Below are 27,035 nucleotides of genomic sequence, written 5' to 3' on the forward strand. Positions count from 1 at the left end.
AGATAGAGAATTAGAGGCCTTTCCAATAAAATCAAGGGTAAAGCAAGGATTTCCATTATCACAACTACTATTTAGTATGATGCTAGAAATAATCACTTCAACAATGAGAGAAATAGAAGGAATATTAATAGATAAATTAACTGAAACAATAAATTTGGCAAAGTTGTAGAATATAGAATAAATCCAAATCACAGCATTCCTGAATGTTATCAATGATACACAACGGAAGGAGATAGAAAGTAAAATTCAATTTAAAATAACTATAGAAGTCATCCTACCAAGACGTACCAGGAACTTATGAACTGAAGTGTAAAATACTCTTTATAGAAATAAAAACAAACCTAATAATGGGAAAAATACTACTTACTCATAGATAGGTCAGTATAACAAAAATAGTAACACTATCTAAATTAATTTACTTTATCATTATATTAATCAAACTATCAAAGGAATATTTCATAAAATTAGAAAAAATAATAATGAAATTCATATGGAGGAACCAAAGGTCAAGAATCTCAGAGGTTATATAGTAAAAACAAAATGGGAAATGGTAATGGTGGAGTATTTATAGAACCAGATTTCAAAATTTATTTCAGCGCATTAAACTTTTTTTTAATGTGATACTGGTTAAACTATAGAGAAGTTTAGACTAACATCTATCACTAAAACAATCAATATAACCTCCAAATGGAAAGATGGCCTAGATATAAAGTCACATCTTAAACAAATTAGAGGAACAAAGAAGAACTTATATTTCAAAAGAATTCATGACTGAATAAGTAATAATGAAGATCATATAAGATAAAAATACATAATTTTGATTATATAAAGTTAAGAAGTTTTTGTCCAAACCAATCAAATGTAACTCAAATTAGAAGGGAAATTGATCAGTTAGGAGGGGAGAAAATCTGCAGGAATTTTCTCTGACAAAGGTATCATATCCAAGACATATATAAAATTGATTCAAATTTATTAGACTAAATACCACTTCACAATAGATACATGTGAAAGATATAAAGATACAGTTTTCAAAGGAAATAATCCAAGTTATCAATTTCCATATGAGAAAATGTTCTAAATCACAAATAATTGAAGAAATAGAAATTAAAGCAATTTTGAAGCTCTACTCCACACATCAGACTGGCAAAACTGACAAATGCTGGAGGAGCTGCAGAAAGCAGGCACACTAGCCACTTCTGGTGGAGCTATAGATATGTTCAGATATTCTAGAGGGCAATTTGGAACTAAAAAAATTACTAAATTGTGCATACCCTTTTAACCTGCTATACCATGGCTAGGATTCTATTTCAAAAAGAACAGAAAAAGAAGGAAAAGATCCATGTTGCAAAAATGTTTAAGCAACTCTTTTTGTGGTAAACAAAAACTGGAGACTTAAGGAGGTAACCTCCCATTGCCAAATGGATGCAGAAACTGTGATATATGAATGTAATGGAATATAATTGTTGTGCATAAGAAAAAATGGAGTGGGATAACATCTTTGAACTCATGCAGAGTGAAGTAGACAGAACTAGAATAATTTATATGATTACGACAATATTATAAAGAAAGGCATCTTTGAAGGACCTGAGAACTCTGTTAATTCAACGATAAACCACAACTTTATAAGACTGAAAACCACAACATTATACTCCCCTTGTGCCAGAGAGGTAATGAACTTCAGATTCAGGGAGAAACATTTCTACATATAGATAATGTGGAAATTTGTTTTGTTGGACTATATATTTTTATGACAAGAATCTTATTTTTATTTTTAGCTTATTTTTGTTGTTCAATGGGACTAGTGAGAAAGATGTTTATGGATGAATGTAAAAATAAAATAATTTTAAAGCAAAAAATTTTTAAAGATTACAAAGATGAAAGATACGGAACAATGAGAGAAAGACAAATGTCTCCATTTTTGGGAGAAAAAAAGAAAAGAAAATGAGTGGAGATTGAAAACTCTAGGCCAGTAAGGTGGAGTTTGATTTTTGGCAAAGTTATTTTATTAGTAAAGGGATAACTAGTGAAAATCTAGAAAAGGAAGCAGTGACCCTAAAGAAACATGTATATTATCTTTAACAAGAACAGAACACAGTGTTATTATATGGGTACATCAGAGGAATTAAGCTCCTAAGATCATATATCTATAGTTGGAAGGAGCCTGAAGAGCCATATGGTGCAACGTCCTCACTTTTCAGATGAGAAAACTGAGAGCAAAGGAGGTCAAGTGATCTGCCCAAGGTTACCCAGGTAGTAAGTATCAAAGACAGGACTTGAACCCAAGTCCTTTGACTCTGGAGCCATTGCTCTGCCTATTGTACTACTTTAATTCTCCTAAGTAAAATCATTTACCCAAGGTACTAAATAAAGTAGCATATGTGAATCACTATGAATAACCTTTGAAAAGTAATGAAGAATGGGAGAGATGCCACGAAACTGGAGAAGGGAGAATGTTGGCATTTTAAAAGGAGGGAAGGAACTAGAACTGAGACTGAAAACTCTAAGTCATGAGTCTGACTTCTTAGCAGACATCTAGGCTGTTATTAAAGGAATGATTAGTCAAAGATTTTATTCTCATACTGGGTTAGACGGGGGAGATGGGCAAGCGCATGGTATAGTTACATGGATTGAAACTGGTTTAATTAGAAGATCCAAAGAGTAATCTTTAATGTATTTGTGTCAATTGGAAGAAAATCTCTAGTCCTTGGCTATGTTTTGTTCTACATTTTTATCAATGGTTTGAATGAAGGCATATAGTACAGATGACCCAAAGTAGAAAGAGATAATGACCACATTGGATTCATTATGACCTCATATCTTGAGCTAGTGTTAGGATGACTCTAATCAAATGAAATTTATTAGGAATAAAGTTAAAGTCCTAGAGCTACATTCAAGAAATCCACTTTACAGGATCCGAGATGAGCAGCACATGGCTAAATAATAGTTTATCTGAAAATCCCTGGGGTATTTAGTGGGCTGCAAGCTCAGTAAAAGTCAATAATGTGATAGAGCAATGAGAAACCCTTGTAGTCTTAGGCTACATCAGGAGATGCAGTTTCAAAGAATAAGGAAATGTCCTCTGCGCTGGCCAGACCATATCAAGGGTATTCTGGTCAGTTCTAAAAACCACCTTTTAGAAAAGACATTGACAAGCTAGACAACATGTAAAAGAGGGAGATTTGCATGGCAAAAGGACTTGGTCTGATTGTGGATCAGGATCTACTCAGGGAATTGGGGTTGTTGAGTCAAGAAAAGAAAAATAACTGAGGGGCAGTAAGAGGGAATGATAGTATTGGAAAAACTGACAAGTGGATAGAAGATGAGTTGTTCTGCTTGGCCCCAGAGGGCCAGTCTGGGTGCAATGGGTGTAAAATGCAGAGGGATTGATTTGAGCTCGATGTAAGGAAAAACTTCCTAATGAATAGAGGCATCCAAGAGAATGGGTTGCTTTAGGGGGTCATGGGTTCTCTTCACCAAAATTTTTTCAGTAAGACTGGATCACCACTGCTGGAGTACACTACAGTCTGAAAGACCCTTCATAAAAGGAAATTATATGCATTTCCCACATGCTTTATAATTTCACAGTTATTTTAGAATTTCATAGCAAATCAAGTCCATAATATATTTTCATAATGTGATATAGCTCTGACAAAGATAGGAGGCCTTAATTAAACCAAAAAATAATTTGCCTGGGAACTGAAGTGTGCATAAAACCACTATTGATGTAATTAGTGTTCTAATTGCTCTTTCCTGCTGCGGACATCAGAGGCCACACTCAGATGTCACTTGGTTTGAAATAACTACTTATCCTAGAAATTTGCCATCGATTCCCTACGTACGTGTTAGCCCAATCTGGAAAGTGATTTGTGGAGATGGTCTTCATGTAGGAGTAAATGAAGCTGGCTACTTGCAAGTCTTTCTCCTTCAGCATGATATTGGCCACCATGGTCATCACAGAAGGAGAAGGCTGAGCTTCAAACAGCAAAGCAGAGGCCATCATCCGGACTTTGGGTGACAAGGAGAGATCTGTGATGATCTGGAGAAGTATTTCATGGACCTACAAACATTTCACAGCAGAAGCAGAGTGGAAACATGTTAGAGACAAATCCCCATGAAGATATCACACTAGCTCCCTTGCTTGAAAGCCCTCATAATTGTTCTCTGTCTCTAGAAAACTTCCCAAGGTGAGATAAAATCTCCTCTCCTCTGTGAGACTGTCCTTGGCCAACTGTAGTCTGAAGTGGCCCCTCTCTATCCTGAACATGGATAATATCTATTATTTTTATCACTTACTCTTTACCAAGTTCCTACTGTTGTATGTAACAGGAACTAAGCTAGGTGAGGGAATCCCTGAATTCAGTGGGCTTACATGCTACTATGGAAAAAACAACATGGACAGAGAGAAATTAATACAAAATATGTGGGAAACAAATAGAAAGTAATTTAAGCATCCTAGCCCTTAGCAGGATGAGGACATATCTGCTATAGGCGGTGACATTTGGTCTGCATCTTGAAGGTACAGATTCCAAGATGCAACAGGCAGAAGGGACAAAAGGAGGGAGGCCAGTACAAAGGAAATAGTCTAGATTATCATGTACAGGAAATAGCAAATAAGTTAATTTATCTGGAAAGTAGAGTCTGTAATGGGAATTGATGGGAAGTATATGTAAAACATGGGTTGTCACCAGATTATAGAGGGTTTTCAATGTCAAACAAAGGTGTTTTCATTTTTTCCCTGTGGCAATAGGAGACCACTGGAGTTTTTTAAATAGGGAAGATACATGGTCAGATTAGTGTTCTGGGAATTCCAGTTTGGCAGTTGTGTGGAGGATGGATTGAAAAGAGAAGAGAATGAGGCAGGAAGACCAGATAGGAGACTAGTCCTGGCAAGAGGCGATAAGGACTTTGACTAGGACAGTGTCTACAGATAGAATTGACAAGACTTGGCAACTGATTGGGGAGAAATTAACCCAACCAACAACATAAGATAGTTTATATTTCTCTTTGGATGGGTCTGTTATATTACGAGCTTCTCAGGGGCAAGGAGCATAGTCTTATATTTACTTGTATGTCCCATAGTCCCTTGACCATAGTAGGATTAAAAAAATGTCTCATCCTTGATTCATATGAATTTATCATGAGCCAATTATAGATATGAATATCTTCTGTCTCTAACCAAAGTTATGCTTGTCTCAGGAATTGTGCAGAACTGGTTTGTCTTGCTCCTTGCCTCTTCTTTGGGGGAAATGAATAGGTAACACCCCCTCAGAGATACCCCTATAAGTCACACTCACAGGTTGGGTCATCTGGGGGCCAATGACATCAACTTCACAGATTCACACACACACACACACACACACACACATACACAAAACCAGGATAGTTTAAGTTGTGTTTGTTTAATATCTTTATCTATATCCATCTATCTTATCTTATCTATCTTATCTTATCTATCTATCTGTCTACCCATCTATCTGTCTGTCTATCTATAAATGCTTGAAGGGTCTCTGTCCCTTAAAGGAGGCCTCAGAGTAGAGGGTAGCATCTCTTCCAGAGGAACATCCAGATTACAAAAAGCCTCTGCTTACAGAAAACACATCAGGTAAATATTCTTCTTAATAAGAGGATCCTAGGAGACTTGTTTTCATGAAAAATGTTCTGTGCTTCATCTCTACTGAGTGAAAAACCTAAATTAAAATGATTAGAGCCATTTGGTGAAGTCCAGTGCATGAGTCATGGAGAGGTAACATTATGAGCTGAAATAGCTTCCATACAACATTTTGTAATATCCATGCTAATGTCTTCGTGTAGCCACTGAATTAGCCCTTTTCCCCCCTTTTTCAATTAAATTGAATGTGTGGGAATGAGGAGAGAAGGGGGAACAGTGAAGTTGAAATAAGTGAATTCTGTACCATTACTCATCAGTCAGTCCAACTTGTTTCCCAACGTCAGCTCAGCCTTGGCACTCAGAGAGCCATTGTTGGTGCGACAGTGTCATGACACGGCCATGGATCATCACTCACACTAACTACCTCCCCCATGAGAAGAGGGGGCTTTTCTCAGATCTAATCAGATCAACAAACAGGACAAACAGGAGGAGTTTTTGTCATTATTATTTTCTATTCCTAACTTCTAATACAATTCCTGGTACATAAGAATAAGAATAATAATTGCTTGTGGTTGATTGGCAGATTGTTGATGTTGCTGTACGATGGGGGAGAAAACAACCTGATTGTGAGGTCAAAGGACTTGTATTGAAATTACACCTCTGACATTTATCACCTTACCTCTCTGGGCTTCAGTGTCCTCATACGGAGGAGGAGGTGGAGGAGCAGGACAATTCCTGAGGTCCTTTCCTGATCTCACTATTATTGGGGTCCAATGATCCTGGCCCTAAGTTTTCCTGCAACATTCCTGGACTGTGTGTTTAAAGTAAAGGAAAATGATTTTCACCTTTGAGGCATCTTCCCTGACTATCTTCCTCAGGGCCATCACTGCTTCCACTTGAACCCTGACTGGAAGATCAGAAGCAGATAGTGAGAATTCTGGCAGGTACTTCTGGATGCGTTTGATGCTGGCTGCTTGACCTGAGTTGCCAAGGGCCTTCAGGGCTGTGACCATGGCTTCTTCTTGGCCATTTTTAGGTGCTTCATTTGCATAGTTATGGAGTACCTGCCAACCAAGTACTTGGCCAATGCTGTAACATCTCATATAGGACCTAGTGAGTGAAGTCAGGGGTCCTCACTCGATGACCCCATCCACCACCATACTCTCAAGAATTCCCAAGCCATCCATCAACCATTCATTCAACATGGATTGATTAATTTCTTATTCTTTGTCAGGCACTGTATTAAGTTCAGAGGACATACAAACACACACACACACACACACACACACACACACACACACACACACACACACAGCTAGTGCCTTCCCTCAAGAAGCTCACATCCTTAACAAGGAAAATAATATGTAAATAAAGAGATATCTACAAAATGCAAATCAGTATCTCTGGATCCTTGCTTCTAGGACTACTCTGCCTTGGGAAAGAGAAAGTGATTACCAAGGGACTTGGTTAAAAACAAACAACATGATAGACTTAGGAACACTGAGTAATTCATCATGCCAGACGACTAAAAATGATTCTCCAAGATAGAATGACTCTTCTGACAGAGAGGTGATGGATTGACAAAGTAAAAAAAAAGGCCTTGAACAATATGAGAACTTGTTATGCCTGACTATATATACTTGTAACGAAGGTTTTCTTTTTCTTTAATTCTCTTAAATTCAGGTAGGGACTGGAGAGAGAGAAAATAAATGCTTAAATGAAAAATAAAATGAAAGATTAAAAAAGAGACTTCTAACATCTATGACTAATAGGAGATTAGATGGAGATTTTTTATTTTAAACAATTCCATAACATTTTATTAGTATATTCTATAATATTAGAAAATGGAGGAAGCTGTGAGAATGTACTGGGAACTTCCAAGTACTGTAAATAGAGAGAAGACAAGTCCTGAGATTTGAAAGTTCTCACCTGAAGGGCTTCAGCAGGAGATGCTGAAGTGAAAAGATATGACCTGTAAACCATAGAGCCGTAGGCCAGGAGAGCAACCTTTTGAAGCAAGGGATATTTCTGTATTTGAGGACTGGTGACAATTTCCTGCAGAAGTCAAAACAACCCCATTTTAAACTAATGTAACTAAGATGTTTGTAAAAGAAAAAGAGAAAATCTTGATTCTGGACAGTTTTGTGTTTAGTAAAATTGGATTCACCAGATTGCACAATAATGCCGGCTGCAATTTCAGGGTACTTTGGAGAGGAAGCCAGGTGGGGGGAGGATGAGGGAAGACAATATTTCATGTTGTCAGTCCCATCAGAGTCAGGTACATGGGAGTATTAACAGCAGCAGTGACAACTGCTGTTGGGAAAACTGAGGCCCAGAAATGAGAATGGATTTGCCCAAGGTCACATAGCCAGCAAGATACAGAAGTGGCATTAAAACCCAGGTAGTCTGATGCCCAGCACAAACACCTTTAACTAGGATGTACTTCTAGCAACCAGTTCCTACAAGTGTAGCTCAATGAAGGGGGGAACAAAACCAGCCTGCAGAGGCTGCCTTCAGAGGGAAGAGATAAGTCATGTGTGTCCATGGGGTCTGTGGAGGACATGACATTAGGTTAGGAAAAAGGGCAAGGGCCAGTTGTTACAAGCAAAACCTCAGGGAATATTGCTAGAATTATAGTTATTAACCAGGGCTTTGCATATAGAACGCATTTTAATAAATGTTTGTTGAATTTGTTTACTCCATCTGTGACTGTCTGCCAATGCCCGGTGCCCAGCTGTTCTAGGAAGTGCCAGACGCCTAGATGAGGGTCTGAGTCTAGAAAAACACAGTACTGAGAATGCAACCTGAGCCTGTGTGCTACAGGTGTTGCTGGCTTAAAGGTCACTTATGAATATTGCCAGGCTGCCTCATTCCTCTGTCCCCAAAAACCCTGCGTGGAAAGAAAAACATCTTATCAAAAAGTCACTCAGAAAAAAAAAAACCCATGTCACATCCTCAGACATAGCCCTCATCGTGCCCGTAAATGAACGTAGCCAGAGAACATCATTTAATTTCTCTTAGCCTCTGATTCCTCATCTGTAAAATGAAGATGGAGAAAGAGCTTGGTGCAAGACATCCCATTCCAGAGAGGGGGCACAGTGCCCACATAACATAAAGGTAAAAAGCCCAAAATTTGTTCCCACTATTCAGCTTCCTAAATGCAAGATGGAGAAGGCACCAGATAGATGACAGCTTGAGTGAAAAAAAAGTGGGGGATTTTAGTGGATGGTGTGACTCAATATGACTCAGTAGGATGATGCAGAAACCAGAAAATTCCCAAACCTTAATGCATTTAGAGCTGAAGTAAGAGAGAAATGGTGTCCAGAACACTGGAGTTCATGGTTCTGCAGCACTCTGTCCTAACCAAGCTACTACTGTACTTTGTTTGGGCACCTTTGTTATTACAGTTTTTAAACAAAGGGCTAGAGATATTGACATCGAAATACTGAAGGAGGAAGCCAGAGAAGGACGAGCCAGGTGGTGAAGGGGTTGGACTCTACAACGTAGTGGAATCACTTGAAGGTGCTGGAGAGTTTGATCTGGAGAGAAGACTTAAAGGGGCCCATGAAGGCTTTCTTAAGTATCTGAAATCTTGTCACATAGAAGAGGAATTGGGTGTTCCTATTAGGTTCAAGAGGCAGGACCAGGGACCAATGGGTACAAATTACAGAATGATGAACCACATTTGATGTCAGGAAACACGTCTTGAGAATTAGAAGCGACAAAAAGCATGAAGATCTATCCCTGGAGGTAGTGAGGTCCCCATTCCCTGTCAATGGAGGTTTTCCAGGAGAAGCCGAATGACCACTGTGTTAGGTATGGATTTGAGGAGACAACCTCTAAAGTCTTTTCTAATACTTGAGATTTTGTTATTCAGATTTTCTGATTTTAGAAGCCAGCCTGAGGGTGGTAGAAAGATGCTTTCATTTTGAATAAGCAGACCATTTCCATTTACTGTCTATACTTGAATGCCATTTTGTCCCTCTAGGCCTCAGTTTCCTTATCTACAAAGTAAGAGATTAGATTCTCTCTATGATCCCTTTTATCTCTGCGTCCACTAGAGTAGACATGTCAAACATGTGACCTGCCAGAAGCATGCTCTGTAATACTCACCAGATGCAGCGCAAACCAGTTAAAATGTCATTGAGAAATATTTAATGTAATAAAAATACAATAGAACATAAAACATGTTAATACATGATTTTCTTAAATATACAGCCCACAGGGATCCTTATGTATTATTTTGTGGGCCCTATCTCTATTTGAGTTTGACACCACTGACCTAAACTGTGACTTTATGCAGATGAACATTTCAGGAGTCAGTATGTATCATATCCATAGGATCCTAAGACAGAATTTAAAAAGATATTAGAAACCATCTAGTCTGATCCAGCCATTTTAGAACTGGGGAGAGGTTGACTTGGCTAATAATGATAATAAGTAGCATTTATATAGCATTTTATAGTTTGCAAAGAACTGCATATATGTGAACTCATTTGACCTCACAACAACTGTGAGAGTTAAGTACTTTTATCCCTATTTTACAGATATGGAATCTGAGGCAAAGAGGGATTAAGTGACTTGCCTAGGGATACACATCTAACAAAATGTCTGACTCTAGATTTGAACTAGGGGCTTTCTGATTTCAAGTCCAGCATAGCCAGACCTTGAGCCACCAAGTCTAAGATCTTGAGCCACCTAGCTGCCTCAGTACCCAAATGCCTCTTCCTGGACTCATGTCCTGTAATCTTATCAATTTAAATGGGGAATTTATCAAATTGATCAGGGATTCCCTTGATGACCTTCCACCAACCCCTTCCTCCCATGAGAAAACATTGATCCAAACAGTTCTCCCAGGACTTTCACAATATGCTTTCACTTACTGCAGCTATGGGAAGGACACTGGTGTCGGCTGTAGTGATTTGGAAGGACAAAACAACCACCAACAAATTTTCCAAGAAGGAGAAGGCATCACTCTCAATTTTTTGCTTGATGAGTTTCAGGGTGTCTTTGGTTCCTGCCATGGTGATGGCACTCAGCAACCAGTGCCTGCAACCACAGTCACAGTACCTTTGTTTCATGCCTGATGTTTTGGTCCCTGAGGTTTCTGAGGTCTACAAATAACAAGGATACTGGTAGACCCCACCCTTCTGGTGGGAATTTCCCAGCCCACTCAACCCAGATCCCAGAACTGAGAGGCTTCCAGTGACCTGTGCTGAGTCCTGTCTTCCCACTGCTTCCAAACGCTGGCCAGGCTTCCGACATCCATTGACTGAATCAGCTGGATAAGCTCTAGAAGTTTGGTGGGAGCATCTTCATGGAATGTTTCTTGGTTATTCTGGATGAGGTGCTGGAGGACCTCTGTGACCTAGGACCCAAGGAGGACACAGTAAAATCAGCCCAGTTAAAGTGCTTCTAGCCCTCAAAGAACCTGATTAAGTGAAAAGCCTGTTTCATACCTGCCTTTTGGGGTTATTCATTTTCACTAGCTGGAAAGGCATCTGGTGTCTGGTGGTTAGGAAACGGTACTGAAGGTTTCCCTGATTCTGCAATAGAACTTCTGGGGAGCTCAAACTCTCGTTTTTCACTTCGATCAAGCTGAGGTTTTGCCTCAAAGAACAAAAAGAACACATGTGAATTAAGAAATATAGTTAATCTAGAAAATGGATGATTTGGGGGAAACAGTATGATGCAACACAAAGAGGCTTGCTTTGGAGTTGGAGGTCTTGGGTTCAAATCCCACCTCTGGTGCTTACTATTCATTTCTTCTGGAAAATTACTGTGGTTGGGTTAGATGTCTTCTGAGGTCCTTTCTCGTTCTGGATCCATGATCCTCCTTAGAATCAAAAGACCTGGATTCAAATTTCTACCTCTGATGCTTACTATTTACTTGTGTGAACTTAGACAAATTAATTATTTTTTCTGATCCCCAATTTCCTTCTATGTAAAATTTCCATCCTCTGAAAAGGCATCTGGAATCTATCTAGTAGTTAGGAAATGGTACTGAAGGTTGGAGGGCCACTATGTATTGCAAAGGGCCAATTCTTATTTGGGTATGGGCTAGAGTTGGTGGCTTCTAGGTTCCCTTCCAAATCTTAAATTCTGTGATTCTGTTGATTCTAAAATTAAGACTACAATTATAAATATGTGATTACATGGTGCTAGTCCTCTTCTCTCTCCCCCTCCATTCTCTTAATACTAACACTCCCTTCAGTCCAACCAAAAGATGGACTGAAGGGAGTGCTAGTTTTTGTATTCAGTATTATGGGTCCATGACTAATTCTGACAGTGTTTTGATTTTGATTCCTTTTTTGGAAATTTAGACAAGTCTTTTTTTTCAGTCTCAAACTTCTAAGTATTCTCCAGCTCTCCAGAAAACACATTTTCCCCCTCCCTTTTTTAAAATTCCAAAGAAAAACAGATATACTGAAAGAAAATTTTTCCTAGGTCAGTTGTTCTTTGCGATAAATTGATTCTGTGGGGGCTCAGTTCATAAGTCAGGGAGGCTCAGCTATTGATTGGGAGTCAAAGGATGTGATTGTTTTCATATGATTGAACTTACTTAGTTTCTGTCACTCCAACCCCGTTCTCTTCATTGAATGGGGAGACTTGGTATATCTGGTGAACTGTAACTTCTGTGATCAAAGCCCCATGTCCTGTATACTTCATTTCGTAGGAGTATGTCTCTGTTTCTTTAACAATCCCAGCTTTCTAGAAAGACAGGTAGATTCAGACAGTGCACACAGCAAGTAACAACTGTCTGCTCAACCCTGCACTCAATAGACACTTTAAAAAAGCTTGTTGGATTGGATGGATTTAGGTGTGGAACCTGTAGCCTCGAGGCCACATGTGGCCCTCTAGGTCCTCAAGTGTGGCCCTTTGACTGAATACAAACTTCACAGAATAAATCCCTTTAATAAAAAGATTTATTCTGTAAAACTTGGACTCAGTCAAAGGACTGCACCCAAGGACCTAGAAGGCCACAAATGGCTCGAGGCCTGTTACTGCTCATCTTCCATCAGGGTTTTTCCTGGATGCAGTATCTAAATTCCAGTAGGAAAGTAAACTAGTATAGTGACAGGAAAATTAGATTTAGGACCAGATGACCTGGGTCTGAATTGGTCCTGCCACTTTAACCGTCACTTCAAACTATGTACCTGTAAAAGTCAAAACAGCCCCATTTTAAACTATGTATCTGTAGAAGTCAAAACAGCTCCATTTGAAATTCATAAATTCATAGGTTGTTTGTGAAAGGAAAAAGAAAACTTTGATGCTAGGCATTTTTGTATTTAGTAAAATTGGATTCACCAGATTGTACGATAATGGCTGTTATCATTTCAGAGTATTTCAGAGAAGCAGCTGGGCTTGGGGAGGATAAGAGAAGACGGAGGGAAAAATAGTAACTCATGTGGCCAGTTCTAGGTGACAGCTATGAGCGTGGTCAAGTTTCTTAGGCTCATAGATAGAACTGGAAGTCATACTCTAGGTCATCTAGATCAGAGGTTCTTAATCCGACTTCTGTGAAATTTTTTAAAGTGCAGATAACTGCATTTTAATATAATTGGCTTCCTTGTAATACTATGTATTTTATTTTATGCATTTGAAAACATTACTCTGACAAAAGTTCCATAGGCTTCAGCAGACCACCAAAGGGGTTTATGACATAGAGAGGTCATGATCTAGTCTAATCTCCTCATTTTACAGATGGGGAACCTGGGGCAAGGCAAAGAGGTCAGCCAATAAGCATTCATTAAGTACCTACTATGTGCAAGGCACTGGGCTGCATGCTAGGCTAAGAAGTGACTTTTCTAAGATCACACAAGCAGAAAATAACAGATCTGGAATGGGAACCAAGGTCTTATAATTCCACGAGCCAGGGCTAGAAAAAATTCAGGTGAGAATACTTAATGGGCTAAGAAAACCCAGAGTAACTTTGAACAACACTCTTGTTGGGGCTAAGCTCAAAGGATATTGGACCCAGAGTTAGGAGATCCAGGTCCTATGTCTCACCTCCCACTCCTACTCCAGCTCTACCACCATCTTTTCTGTGACCTTGGGCAAATCTCTTGGTGTCTCTGGGTCTCTGTCTCTTCACTTACTAAAATGAGAAACAGAGAAAGATGATCCAGGTCTCATAGGCTTTGATTCTAAGTCTGTGGTACATTTTACACTGTAAATATTTCCCGTAATATGGATCTTCTGTATGCTGGTTGTAAAATAGACTTTTATAGATCATTTGCCAATGTCTATTTTTTAAGGATTAATTAGAAGAAAGGAGGGAAGGAAGCTACAGTGTTGAAGATATCATATAAAAAAGTAGGGGAAAGCCCCAGTTTAACCCCTAGTTAATGGTAGCCCAGAAGGAGAGAGGACCTAGAAATCTAAAAACAAAGCAAAAGATTCCAGCCCCTCAGTCACCATTTTGTTCCATGACCCTGAACAAGAAATCCAGGAAAGATTCCTTTCTTCCATGGCCAGTAACTGGGAAATGAAGGGGCTGTCTAGCAGAATGGGACCCCTCTGTGGCAAAAGGATTGCTTGGGTCTTTTTTATACAAATGATTGTACCTTCTCATATTGGGGAAAGACATGTAAATAAGCCATTCCTGTCTTCTTGGCTGCCTTGTCCTGGAATTGTGGAGATCCCTGGATTTCACGATGGAGACCTGATTATTTCTCTTCTCTTCATGGATGATGTAGTTAGTATAACATATACCACCAATCCCGGCCTACGAAGAATGAAGTATTCAAGTCAAAAACCTCATGTTAGAACTTCTATTTTCCTCTAGAAGAAATTGAATAGGTACAGAGACTGAAATGCAGATTATGGAGCTAATTAGATGGAGTCAAGAAAATTAGCTTCTAATCCCAACTCCATCAAGGTCTCATTTGGCAAGATTGAGTAAGTCATATGACCCATGTGTCTATTTCCCCAATTAAAAGATTGGATATAATGACAATTATTTTGTCTTTCACAAAATGTTGCCATTAGGCTCAATGAAGATGAAATATGTCAAAATGTTTTGAAAAGTATAAATTAATATACAAAAGCACTGTCTTTTTGTTGTAAAGAGAGCAGCATTTTTTTTTCTTTTTTTTGCAGATCATAATGTAGAACAAGATGTCTTCGCTACATCTTCTCTTTCCCTCCTTTCACCCAAGTCTTTCTAAGTATAATTCCCAGGGTAATTTGCAGTAATGACGTATACTATGATAGGTAAAATATGTTCTTTCACTAGTACTCAATAAATTGACTTAGTGAGTTCAAGGAGGTCAAGAGCCTGGGGAACAAACAAAAGCACCGAAGACAGGTTTAGTCTAAGTGTTTAGCATTCTGCTAGTTTCTGCTGGATAACAGAACTATGGGTTTGACTCACAAAAGTACCAACTGCTGCTGGATGCTAGCCACTGGGTGTAGCTATGTTTGACCCACAAATAGAGCTGATGTAGCCTTTGATTCTATAGTTTAAGAAGATGAGACACCGTCATGCAGGGGAAAGTCAAATCAAAGAAAGAGCAGCAAAGAGCTTCAGACACCGAGTGGAGGCCTCAGTAGATGGCCTCCAGAGAGCCAGGAGGTAGCACCCCAAAGTAATAGCGTTAAAGTGGACAAAACCAGAATCTAACAACATACAGTACTTTATTGGCTTTCTCAGATCAACAGGTGCTATCACTAACTCTACAAAGAAGCAACAAGCATAGAAGGCAGAGGAGGATTCTAGCTAGAACACAGATCTAGAAATGTGAATTATTCAGGTTTCTGTGTTCCCTAAGCATGTATTCTTTCCTAAGCAGGGGCCCTCTAACTCCTCTGTTCCTTAGCCATGCATGTTGCCTTTCCTACCAGTCAGATGCAAATTGTTGGGACAAGTGAATCCTTGTGTAATGGGAGAAGGAGGGAGAAATGTTACTTAGCATCGTTTATATTGTTATAATTTAATCAAAGCTCTTTGGCTGATCTATTTTTTAAACACCTTGATGGGGGTTCATGAGCTAGGAGTTTTGATTGGATGTTGATTCAAAATGTACCACAAACATGGTATTGATTTCAGGAGGTCCGTGAATGAAAAATAACACAAGCCTATGTTATTATAAGCATTATCAAACTGCTTTGGATATTGCAAGTAAGTAGACCTAGAGCAGAAATACTTATCTCTTGTAAGTAATATATATTTTGAGACTTCTTGATGGTGATATGGAACATATTTAGTATCCCTCTTACTATGTTAACAGAGATAGCTGGGGTGTCCTTTGGGGCATAGATGTTGCCGATTAGTCCGTTATTATACTCAAACTTGAATATTTGCATAAAGCCAGATGCAATTGTCTGAGTGAGCTTAGGTGAATAAATGAATGAATCTTTAGGCCAGATACCAGTGTATTCTTCTACTTGTGGAGACTGAATCTGGAAGGGAAAAAAATGGAAAGCAGCACATTATTATAGCCAAAGAAATGAGTCCTCCCTTCTAATGCAAGCAATATTTAATATTATACTAGTAATCAACAATACTGATTTTATTTATTTTACTCCCTGTGTATTTCTCCTAGGAGGTCATTTGGAAAGATGGCAGAGGCACAGTTGGCAACCCCATTTCCCCTGGGGGCAATCTTTTTCTGAAATAGAACCCAGAAGGAAATTGAGAAGCCTGTGATTTAGGTTCACTGACTGTACTGGACAGAATCTGATATTAGACCTTTTCATCATAGCTTCCGCTATCTTGGCATACATTGTGCCGGCTGCAAAGGACAGAACCTGGTCTCAGCCCTCCCTCTCTCTGTCCTCAGGCTCTCTTCTCACTCTACTGTCCCTCTTAGAGCAATCTTACAACCTCTTTCTCTTGCTCCAGTTTTTGACAGTACTAAGACCCTCTGTTTACCCTGCTCTGGTTCTCCTAGGAAGTCCCAAGTATGCCCAATGATGCAGCACCTGAGTTCTACCTACATTCACAGTTGCTTGCACTGACTGCTCAGTCTTGGGACAATCCTCTTTCTCAGTCCCTGACATGCCAAGCTTCTAATAATGAAGGATCATACCTCCTTAGCATTTGGACCTCCAATTTTATCTTCAGAAGGAACTCCTTGTGTGGGAACTCCTTCTACCAATGCAAATCAACAACTATTTTGAATCTTGGAGAGCAAAGGAATCATTCCTTTACTATATGTCTAGAAGCAAGTAGGAGGCACAGTGGATAGAATACTGGGCTTTCAGTCAGGAAGACATAAATTCAAACCCAGACCTTGGGCATTTATTACCTGTGTGTCCCTGGACAAGTCCCTTACCTCCATCTGTCTCAGTTTTCTCAGCTATAAACTGGGGATAATAATAAAACCCACCTTCCAGGATTGTTCTGAGAACAGAATGAGATAATATTTGTAAAGTGTTTAGCACAGAGCCTAGCACACAGCAGGTGTTTAATAAATGCTTATTCCCAACTAAGTTCAAGCTCTTCTGTTTTGATGAAACTTTTCCTGGTCTTCCATGCCTCAGGCTGCTCGTGTACCCTGGTACTCTTGTTACTCATTTTCTACACACTTAGATGTGTGCTCTGGGCTCTGGAGGAGAAACTGAGGCTGATGACCTTGCACAGCCCTCCCTCACTCATCAAAGTCAACTGCAAGTCACATCATCATCTTGATATCATGATCCTCTTGGACAGCAAAGGACAAACACACAAGACAAGATGTGTCCCTGTTGCCTCTACTATTAAAGTGAAAGATCCTTTAGAGCAGAGAATATCTTACTTTTGGTTTTGTGTCTCCAATCTTAGCACAGTGCCTGGGACACAGTAAGCACTTAATAAATACTTGCCAACTGACTGACTGATGTATAGTCCCCACTATCAGATGGAAAACTCCTTGAGAATAGGGATTATTTCACTTTGGTCATTGTACCCTCTGGGATTAGCACAATGGGTTTAAGTAGGTGCTTAATAAATGCTTGTTGATTGATGGAGAGTTACTTTGGGCGCTGAGAATTTCATTTCCCAGGGTGGCCCAGCCAGTGTATTTCTTCCTGACTCTGTGACTCACTAGACTCTACACAGGGGTGAGGAACCTGCAGTCTCAAGGCCATATGTGGTCCTCTAGGTCCTCAAGTGCAGCTCTTTGACTGAATCCAAACTTCATAAGGACCGTACTTGAAGACCTAGAGGGCCACATGTGGTCTAGAGGCTGTACGTTCCCCACCCCTGCTCTATGCCCTGGGTCTCTTTTATTACTATAAGGACAACCTCCTCAACATATCTCTCAAAAACAGCGGCAAACATGGAAATATAAAACTATCAAAGATAATAATGATTATAGCTAGCATTTACATAGTGTTTAAAGCTTGTGAGGCATTTTATGAATATTATTTTATTTTAAGATTAAGATTAAGATTTTAAGATTAAAAAGTAGATTAAATTGTCTAAGAAGATGTGTAACAAAGCAACAGAAGCAACAGAAACCAAATGAGAGATTACCCAATACAAAATTCATTTGAATAATGAATACCATTAAAAAAATCTAGAATGAACAAAAAATCAAAATCATGAAAAAAATAGGAAATAAGCTGGGTACAGTGAGGAGATCTTGGGATAAAACAAGTAGAAAACTGAGGAGTTTAGAAAAATGGCCTTGAATCTATTCCTCTGGAGGAGGAATAGATTTGTCCAAAAATATTGTGAATGGGTGAGCTTTGAATATTTAATTGCAAGGTTATCATCTTGATTTTTATGAATTAAAATTCATTTCTTCCAGAGGCTACATGGTGTGAGATTGGGTTAGCTGATCTCTGAGGTCTCTACAAGTCCTAAAATTTGGTAACTTTACAGCTTTATGATTCGATGTTCAGTAAATCATCAGGAAAAGATTTTATAGAGCACTGATGGAATTTACAGAGCATGACAAATTAAGCCCAAAGCTCTGAGGGGGAAAAGCAATGTGTAAAAACATCACAAATGCAATCCTGAGTCAGACCTATGATTCATCCAGCCCAGGAGTCTATCTCTGATATTGACGTCAAGAGATGATTTGCAAATATACATACACCAACACATCAGCCCCTTTTAATCCTCCACAATGGATCCATCACTCAAGAAGTTATCTGAAGTCAATGTTCAGTTCTTTGTTCACCCACTGATACCATCTTCTCAACATTTTCTCTGCTCTCATCTCCATTAATGTCACTCTATTGACTTTCTGGATAAGTAGTTCACTTCTATTTACCACATGCATCTCACGACATCTCCCTAGAGAACTGAGATATTCATGTTTAAGGTTCTACTCTGCCATTTCTCAAAGTTCTCAACTCCCATAATGTTCAAGCCCCCTCCATTTCAACTGTACATCAGTGAAATCACATTTGGGGACTCATCTTCACTTCAAACTGCTCTATCTCCCCAATCTCTAGCTCAAAGGGACTAACCACAGCCTCCTTACCTTTAACCACCCCTACTGTTCTAAATCCACTGAACCTGCCCTTTATCCTCATTATCACTGGTCCCCCTCAACCCCTTTCTGTTCTGCCAAATCTAGAATTCCAGAATCTCAGAACTGAAAGAGATCTCAGGAATCCAAACCCATACCTGGTCAAGCTATAGCATATTCAAGAGCTGTTGATCCAAAGTTGATAGTTATTGATTTCAAAGGAGGAGGAGCCTCCTTCCAAACCAGTCCATTCAATCTTGGGATAGTCTAATTGTTAGAAATCTTTACAGTGTCTGGGATTCTTTTCTTCACATCACCTTTTTAAAAGCCCCGGTTTCTTTTCAGACTCACCTCATGAAATGAAAAGGAGGTTGCACAAACAAAACCAATTTAGCCAAAATTAGAAGGAAAGCAAGAAACTAGTGGGATATAGTATCACAGCACATATGTTGCCTCCTTTAGATCTCACCCCATCTGTGTTTTCCCTCCATCATACTGAAGACTTTGTTCTAGATCTTTTCATCAGTAGGAGGTGTCGGTAGAACACCAAGGTGTTTCCATTGTAATTCCTCATTATCAACACTCCACTGTTTTGACCAGATATTTCTTGCAAGGTATCTTTTATATCACTTATATCCCATAGATCATTGTTAAAAATATACAATAACTTATTAGTATCCATTAATATGATCTGGGTCACCTTGGGCAAATTCCTTCACCTCCTTGGGCTTCAGTTTCCTTATTCATAAACTGAGGGGGTTAGACTTGATGATTTCTGGGGCCCCCTCTAACTCTAAACCTGTAATTCCAAGACTTTATGGTCTCTTCTTGCTCTTGATCAATAATCGGTGTCTGTGGGTCACCCACAACTGAACTTATAAAAAGGATGTTCACAACTCTCTAGCACCAGCACAAAAAAATAGCTATGTACAAATGACCAGCTAATCATGGAAGAAATCATTGGGTCATTGACCACACTATATATTTCTCGGTTTTCTCTCACTGTCTCAGTTTCGAGTTAAACTCATTGCCTATCATATGGTCTATTTTAGATCACAGAATTATAGATTTTCAGTCCAGAAGGGATCTTATTGAGTCCAACACTTTCATTTTACAGATGAAGAAACTGAGGCATGGAGTGATTTATCCAGGATCATACAGCTTAAGTATCTGAAATGAAATTTGAGCCTTTTCTGGAATATCTTGTACATTTATTTCCTCTTGACACACAGGGTCACTGCCCTAAGACAAGCCTTACTTATTCCACACATGGACTATAAAAATTGTTTCCTAACAGTTTTTTCAGCTAACAGTCTCTTCTCTTTTCAATTCATCCTTCGTATAGCTACCAGTCTATCAGTCTAAGCTTTATAGGTCTTGTACAGTGCTTAGTTCCTGGGCCATAGTAAACACTTAATAAATTCTTATTGACCCATTGACTAACTGATTCTAAGTTCAAGACTCCACCCACTTGTCATGCTGATGAGCTAATTCAAAAGATGGATTAACTTTCAACTGTTTGTTACAGTCTGAACAATAGACATTTTCTCATCCATTAAGTTTTCCCTGTTAGGCCGATCACTTTTGAGGAATCATCAATCTCACTCTAGGAGGACCTGTCACATCATGGGGCTTGACATAATTGGTACAAAATCAACCACTAATAGAATGGTCTGGTGGATTTCATCATATGTAAGGGAATGTATTTGTCCTTCATTGCTGAAGAAGACCATGCCACAAGAGAAATAATGATATGACTTGCCCTTAACTTTGTTTTGAGTGAGGGAGGGCTGTGTAGGTCACCAGCCTCACTTCTCCTCCAGAGCCATCTGAATCCAGTGACCAGATATTCATCAGGAAGACTAGAGATGATCCAGGATGAGGCAATTGGGGTTAAGTGACTTGCCCAAGGTCACAGAGCTAGTGAGTGTCAAGTATCTGAGGTGAAATTTGAACTCAGGTCCTCTTGACCCTTGCTCTATCCACTGCTCTATCCACCTAGCTGCCCATACATAAGGGACCGACCCCTTTTCCATTTGGACCCTGCATGGGACAACTCCCATAATGGTAACAAAGATGCCTTGCTCAGTAGTTGTAGGGACTTTGACCAGTTTTCCCAGTTCCTTCTCGGTATCAAGCTCATACTGAGTGCTCAATAAATGTCTGTTGACTGATTGGGTTTAGCAGTGTCAAAATAGAAGAGGGGAAACCCAGAGGAAAAAAAAATTCATTTTGCCTTTTTCTAAGTCTTCAAAGGCTTATGGGGAGGTGCGTGGAACAGAGGAGGTGCTTAAGAAGTGTTGGTTGGTTGACTGAAAATCTCAAACGTGTCCCAAGAACTCACAAAAGGAACAAGCAGCTCTTGGTGAGCCCTTATGTGCAGAATGTTACTATTCCTTTCTTAGAGGTCAAGCCCCATCTTCTAACTTCCCAGGGCTGGAAGAAACCTCATTGACGTTCTCATACGAGGCTTCATTTTCCAAATGACCTAGAAAGATTCCATTTGTTCAAAGTCACAATCTGGTAAGAAAGAGGAGCCTGAATCTACACAAGCCAAGTTCTAGTCCAAGTTTTGAGTTTCTCTTGTTTTTCTGGAATTATCCTGTATTTTTGTCCTTTCCTCTTGACAAATATGACTACCACCCTAGAATAAACCTTACTTATTCCACACATGAACTATAAAAATTACTTCTTACCAAGTGTTTCAGCTATTAGTCTCTTCTTGTACTAATACATCCTTCATGTAGATGCTGGTCTAATCTTTATAGAATCATAGATTTAGTCCTGAATGGGACTTTGGAAGTTATCTAATCCAACAGATGGCAGAGGGGCAGCTAGAGTACTGCATTGGTACCTTAAAAGATCATTTACCAATAATAAGGTCAAAGTAATTCCCCTCATCATGAGAAAGAATCCTGATTCTATGCTAGACAGTGATTTTGATGACAAGAGGAATCAAGGTCTCCAGTATTTTGGATCCAGTCACTTCTACCCCAATCCTCTTTGTCATTAATGCTCTCCCTCTCCTCAAATTACTTTATATTTATTTATCTCCGTAGATGTAGATTCCCCTTTGAAGGCAAAGGTCATTTTGCTTCCATCTTGGTATGCCTAGCCCCTAGTCTATATATTTGTTCAATTTGTGGAATCACAAAATCTCAGAGTCAGATGGGAACTCAGAGGCCATGCAGTCCAGCCCATCCCCAAACAAGAATCCATTCTACATCATCAAGTAAATATTCAACAAGTCTTATCTTCAAGAGCTCCAATGAAAAGGAAATGCACCAGCTCTCATGGCAACCAATTTCACTTGCAAATGGTTCTCTCTTAAGTGTTTTCTTTTCTATGCTAAGCATCCTTCAATTGCTTCTCAGGTGGCATGATCTTGAGGTCTTCCCTATCCCAGTGGTCCTCCTCTGAATGCTCTGCAGCTTAAAGAGAGTCTTAAAATATGGTAGCCAAATCAAATTCAGCATCCCAGATGCAGCCTAACCAAGAAAAAAGACAAGATCAATTCCTCTTTATTCTTTGAAGGAATGCTCAACTCAGCCTAATATTGATTTAGATTTTTGGTTACCATATCATATTGTTGACTTATGCTAAATTTGTGGTCTACTCAAACTCCCAAATCTTTTTCAGATAAATGTTTGTATACCCATATTCTCCCATCTTATACTTTGGAAATTTTTTTGAACCAAACTATAAGACTTTATATTCATCTCTATAGAATATCATTTTATTAGATTTGGCCCAATGTTCTACCCTCTCAAGATCTTTTTGGGATTTAAGTATGTTATCAGACAGGTTAGATGTCCCTTTCAGTTTCACAGAAATTGCAAATGTTATAAGCATGACCTCTACTCCTTTTTTTCATTTCTTTCAATTAAAAATATTAAATAGCACAGGGCTAAGCATGTATCCCAATGCGACTTGACAAGAGACCTCTTTTCAAATTGACATCTAAAACTGAATGGCTACTCTTTGGGTCAAGCCATTTAATCAGGTCATTTAATCATATGTAAGTATATGCATTGAACTGAATTAATATCTAGCTTTAAAGTTCTGTCCTTTAGGAGCTATGGGGACAAAAGACTTGCCATGATAAAGTTGTGTTCTTATTTCTAACCAATTATTTTGAGTACAAGTCACATTCATGGGGTGAAAAGAAAACAAACCTTCATTAGTTTTAAAAGTGGCCTTTACTTTTTGACTCATTTTTCAATGTGTCATCGAAGTTGCCACAGGTAATAGATTCATAGCACTGTAGGATCTAAAGACTTAGAGACTCTCTAACCCATTTTACAAAAGTTGTTGTGAAAAACAGTTATAGGGGATGGAAAGGAAGGGGGAGAAAAAGAACAAAGAAAAAAGTGCACAGCAGAGAACAAAAGAAAACTTCCAAGAAAGCAAAGAAAAATGGATAGCTTTCAACACAATATGGGGTATTTGTTACATAGGCTTTCTTGAAATGAAAAATAATTGCTATATATTTTGAATCCTCTCCTCTTCTGCTCTGCACAGGACCTGTTTTTATTTTCATTTCTTGTTTTGTATTTAAGCTTTAAGCTTAAATTTCAGCAAGTTTATGATGTGTTTGTTTTTCTTTTCTTATTTTGTATTTAGGTTTTAGAAAAATAAAATTTGAAAAAAAGAAAAAGAGAAAAACCTAGTAGAATTTTAGTGGAGGGACAAAACCCAGTCAACTCAATTGCTGTTTGTAGTGATTGACCAGCAAGTTCTGTTGTCCCATTGGTCCCAGGCAGAACCTAAAGGAAACCTGTCATTCAGACATAGGGCATTAGGACCACTAAATCAACCATGGACCTCCAGAAATAAAGAGTTTTACTAGTGACCAGAGCAGAAAACTTGTAACTATTCATTTGCAACTATCACATGTATTAATGAGAATGTTTCTGTGAAACTCATTTATACCCAGCATGATCTGGAATTCCATCCCCTGGGTTCACCTCATGGACTCCATACTCCTACAGCAAAGTTTCTTCATTTTTTTTGTGCTAACAATTTCTTTGTCTATCTATAGAAACCTATGGAGTCCTTCTCAAAATAATATTTTTAAATGCATAAAATACAAAGGAAACCAAAGGTTGGTCAAAACAAAGATATCTTTTTTTTACATCTAAGGTAATGGACTCATATAAATCTACCCATAGAAGTTTTGGACCCCAGATGAAGAAGCCTTGTCCTAGAACAAAGGCGAAATCCCAAACAGTAGATCTCTAGACATCAGTACAATCATTGACAAGTCTAGAAGCCTCACCATCTCTTCTTGGTCAGGAGTGGCCAACATTGTCAGACTAATGCAGCAGCAGAAGGAATAGCAAATAGAATCAAAAATCTGTGACTACAGAACCAAGCAAAGCTGCTATAATTGAGAAGTTGGAGTTCAGAAGGGGCCACAGAGGAATGAACAAACAATGTGAGGCTGTCCCTTTTGACATGAAAAGCAACATGGGGGTACCAGAAAGACTACTGGTCTTGGAAGCATGACTCTTCAAATTTTGTCTTGGATACTTACTAGATGTATGACCTCAGGCAAGTTGCTTTACATCAGTTTCCTTATCTGTAAAATGAATGGAATAGCCTCTCACTACCTACTTCAAAGGGTTGTTGGGGAAAGAACTTTGCATACCTTAACGAAAAGGTGAACCATTATTATGAAGTGTTTTGTGTAGGCTGAAGACAGGCCATTGTGGATGAAGATTAAAGGTTCAAAATCTACTTTTAGCTATAGGTAGATCCATTTGGGGGCCATTTTGAAAACTACTTACTTATAAATAACATATAAATAGATTTATGTAAATTTAAATTTTATAAATTATGTAAATATTTCTAAATTATATAAATGTATGTTTATTAACTTACAAATAAATTTGAGGCAGTAGAGTGCTAACTAAATGCTATAAAAATAAACAAATCTAGTCCCTACTGGATTCAAAGTTGGAAAGTATCTCAGAAGACATCTAGTCCAACCACCTTGTTTACAGATAAACTTGAGACACAGAAAGGTACAGTGTTGCGTGGGTAATACACACCAGGAGCAGGATATGAATCCAGATCCTCAGATTTCCATTATGGTATAATGACTTTTTTATTCAAAACTATGTTTTGGTTGTATCCACACACAAAAACATCTTTTCCCAGAAGTACCTTGAGGAAATAGAGCTTCTGGGATGCTTCGCTGATCTTCAGTTTGCTGGTCAACCTCAGGCCTGACCTAGCCAAACCTCTTTCTGGTAGTCCACTCAGAATCACATCTTGATAAGCATACACATAGGTCTTGCTTGGGTTGAATCCTGGTTCTGGAAGGGAGAACACGAATGAGTTTGGAACTTACAATGCCTCAAATGCTCCCTATTGAAACCCTTGAGATGTGAAATAGAACAGACTTACCCATAGTGTACTTTTCACTCCCTGTTAAAAAATACATAAATCAAATGCCAATGTGAAAAGTTCTTTATTTGGAAAACAATGTTATCATAACTGAAGAGAAGAGTCCTCTGACCCAAGGAGAACTAGAAAGGGGTTTCTTTCTTTCTACTTCCCCACACACACTATCCAGCCTTAACCCCTCTTCTCTCCCCAAATCAGGGACCATAAGGAGAAGACCCATACCAAGAGAAGAATCACTGACTATCCCCATGGTCCTCCACAATCCTGATTGTTAGCAAATCACCTCAACACCTCCCAGCCTCCATCTTCCCACATCCAGCCTGGTCTAGCAAACACACACTACTGCTTCCAACTAAAATACATAAGATAATGTAAGGAAAAAGGACGCCACAGAGAAACTGTGCCTAGAATCCCATGATTGCTTCCAGAAGCAGCAGTGCTCAGCCCTTGTCATTCCTCTGACCCTGGCTAATGTACCTGCTTCCCATGTTGTGGCCTCCAGTAGCCATGCTCTTGACTGTAGAGTTTTGCATGTAATAGGTTCCATCAATAGATTTCATGCTTAAAAATCTTTCTTGGCCAAATTAGCTTGAGAAAAGTAGAATTTGGGGATCTCTAAGGCCTCTTCCCACTCTGCCATTGTAGGAGAGAAGACATAGGCACTTACCCACAAGAGAGCACAACAAGGCCAAGGTGATTCCCTTCATCATGGTGATGAATGCTGAGCCTGTGGCAGCCAGTGGCTTTTATGATGGGAGAATAAATCCCACGTGGTTCCTCTTGGGCTCTTTGGCTGGGCTATCTTTTTTTTTTTTTTTAATCACCCTGGGCAAACACCCTGTCATGTGCGGGATGCTTCTCTTTTTAAACAGAAGGTGTCACTGGTTTGTTCTGTTTGGTCTTACAAAGTTCTTCGACCTAAAGTGGATTGTCTCTTTTTTGTCCTTTTTCTAAAGCCACTCTGTCTGGAAATGTTGGTCCTGAGGAAACACCAAAAGGCCCTTCTATAGGAGTTCCAGGTCAATAAAACTTTTGCCATGATAAATATTTGTGTTGAATTTTTCTAGAGGCTGGTATAGACTCCTGTTGAGGGGTGGGGAGGAATGAGTACTCTGCAAAGGAATCTAGTAAAAGAAGATATTTGAGCATCTCAGAGAAAGAAAGAAAAGGATTTTATGTTTAAGACTGAACTTTGTCTTCTAGGCCAATACGATAGCATTGTGTAAGGGTAAGAGAGCTAGACTTAGAATCAGAAAGGCCTAGACTTGACTCTCACTTCAGGCACTTACTAAGCAGTAGCCTTTGGGAGAACACTTCAACTGCTTGATCCTGTTTCCTCATCTAGAAAATGGCAAGGTTGGATTCACTGGTTTCTATGAAGTCCCTCCCGGCTCTAAATCTATAGAAATCATTCTATGAATCATCAGAAACAGAAACTCCCTTCCTTAAGGGAAATATAATCAGACTTACCCATAGATCAGACTTTAAGGTCTATTTTTACTGTGCGTTGATGAGCACAGATAATCCGGCTGGTCAGTATCTTTCTGCATCATTGAACAGTAAACAGGGCCAAAGGACAGAGTACAGTGACCTGGCTATTTCGGTTAATG

The 27,035-nt window shown here is 39.0% G+C and overlaps 1 protein-coding gene across 1 annotated transcript in view; it reads right to left on the bottom strand.

The window, feature by feature from the left end:
• Positions 1-26,150, bottom strand: part of LOC140529886 (vitellogenin-2-like) — a 63,001-nt gene extending 36,851 nt beyond the window's left edge. Inside the window, 14 exon segments of the mRNA XM_072648880.1 lie at positions 3,840-4,057; positions 6,454-6,672; positions 7,538-7,663; positions 10,492-10,657; positions 10,819-10,976; positions 11,068-11,218; positions 12,171-12,319; positions 14,176-14,237; positions 14,240-14,336; positions 15,749-16,012; positions 25,183-25,334; positions 25,426-25,446; positions 25,903-25,960; positions 25,962-26,150. Coding sequence (XP_072504981.1) covers positions 3,840-4,057; positions 6,454-6,672; positions 7,538-7,663; positions 10,492-10,657; positions 10,819-10,976; positions 11,068-11,218; positions 12,171-12,319; positions 14,176-14,237; positions 14,240-14,336; positions 15,749-16,012; positions 25,183-25,334; positions 25,426-25,446; positions 25,903-25,960; positions 25,962-25,985 — 1,865 coding nt within the window. The 5' untranslated portion in view covers positions 25,986-26,150.
• Between the last annotated feature and the right edge of the window lie 885 nt (positions 26,151-27,035).

The sequence above is a fragment of the Notamacropus eugenii genome, chromosome 2 (genome assembly GCF_028372415.1).
Source record: "Notamacropus eugenii isolate mMacEug1 chromosome 2, mMacEug1.pri_v2, whole genome shotgun sequence".
NCBI lineage: Eukaryota > Metazoa > Chordata > Mammalia > Diprotodontia > Macropodidae > Notamacropus > Notamacropus eugenii.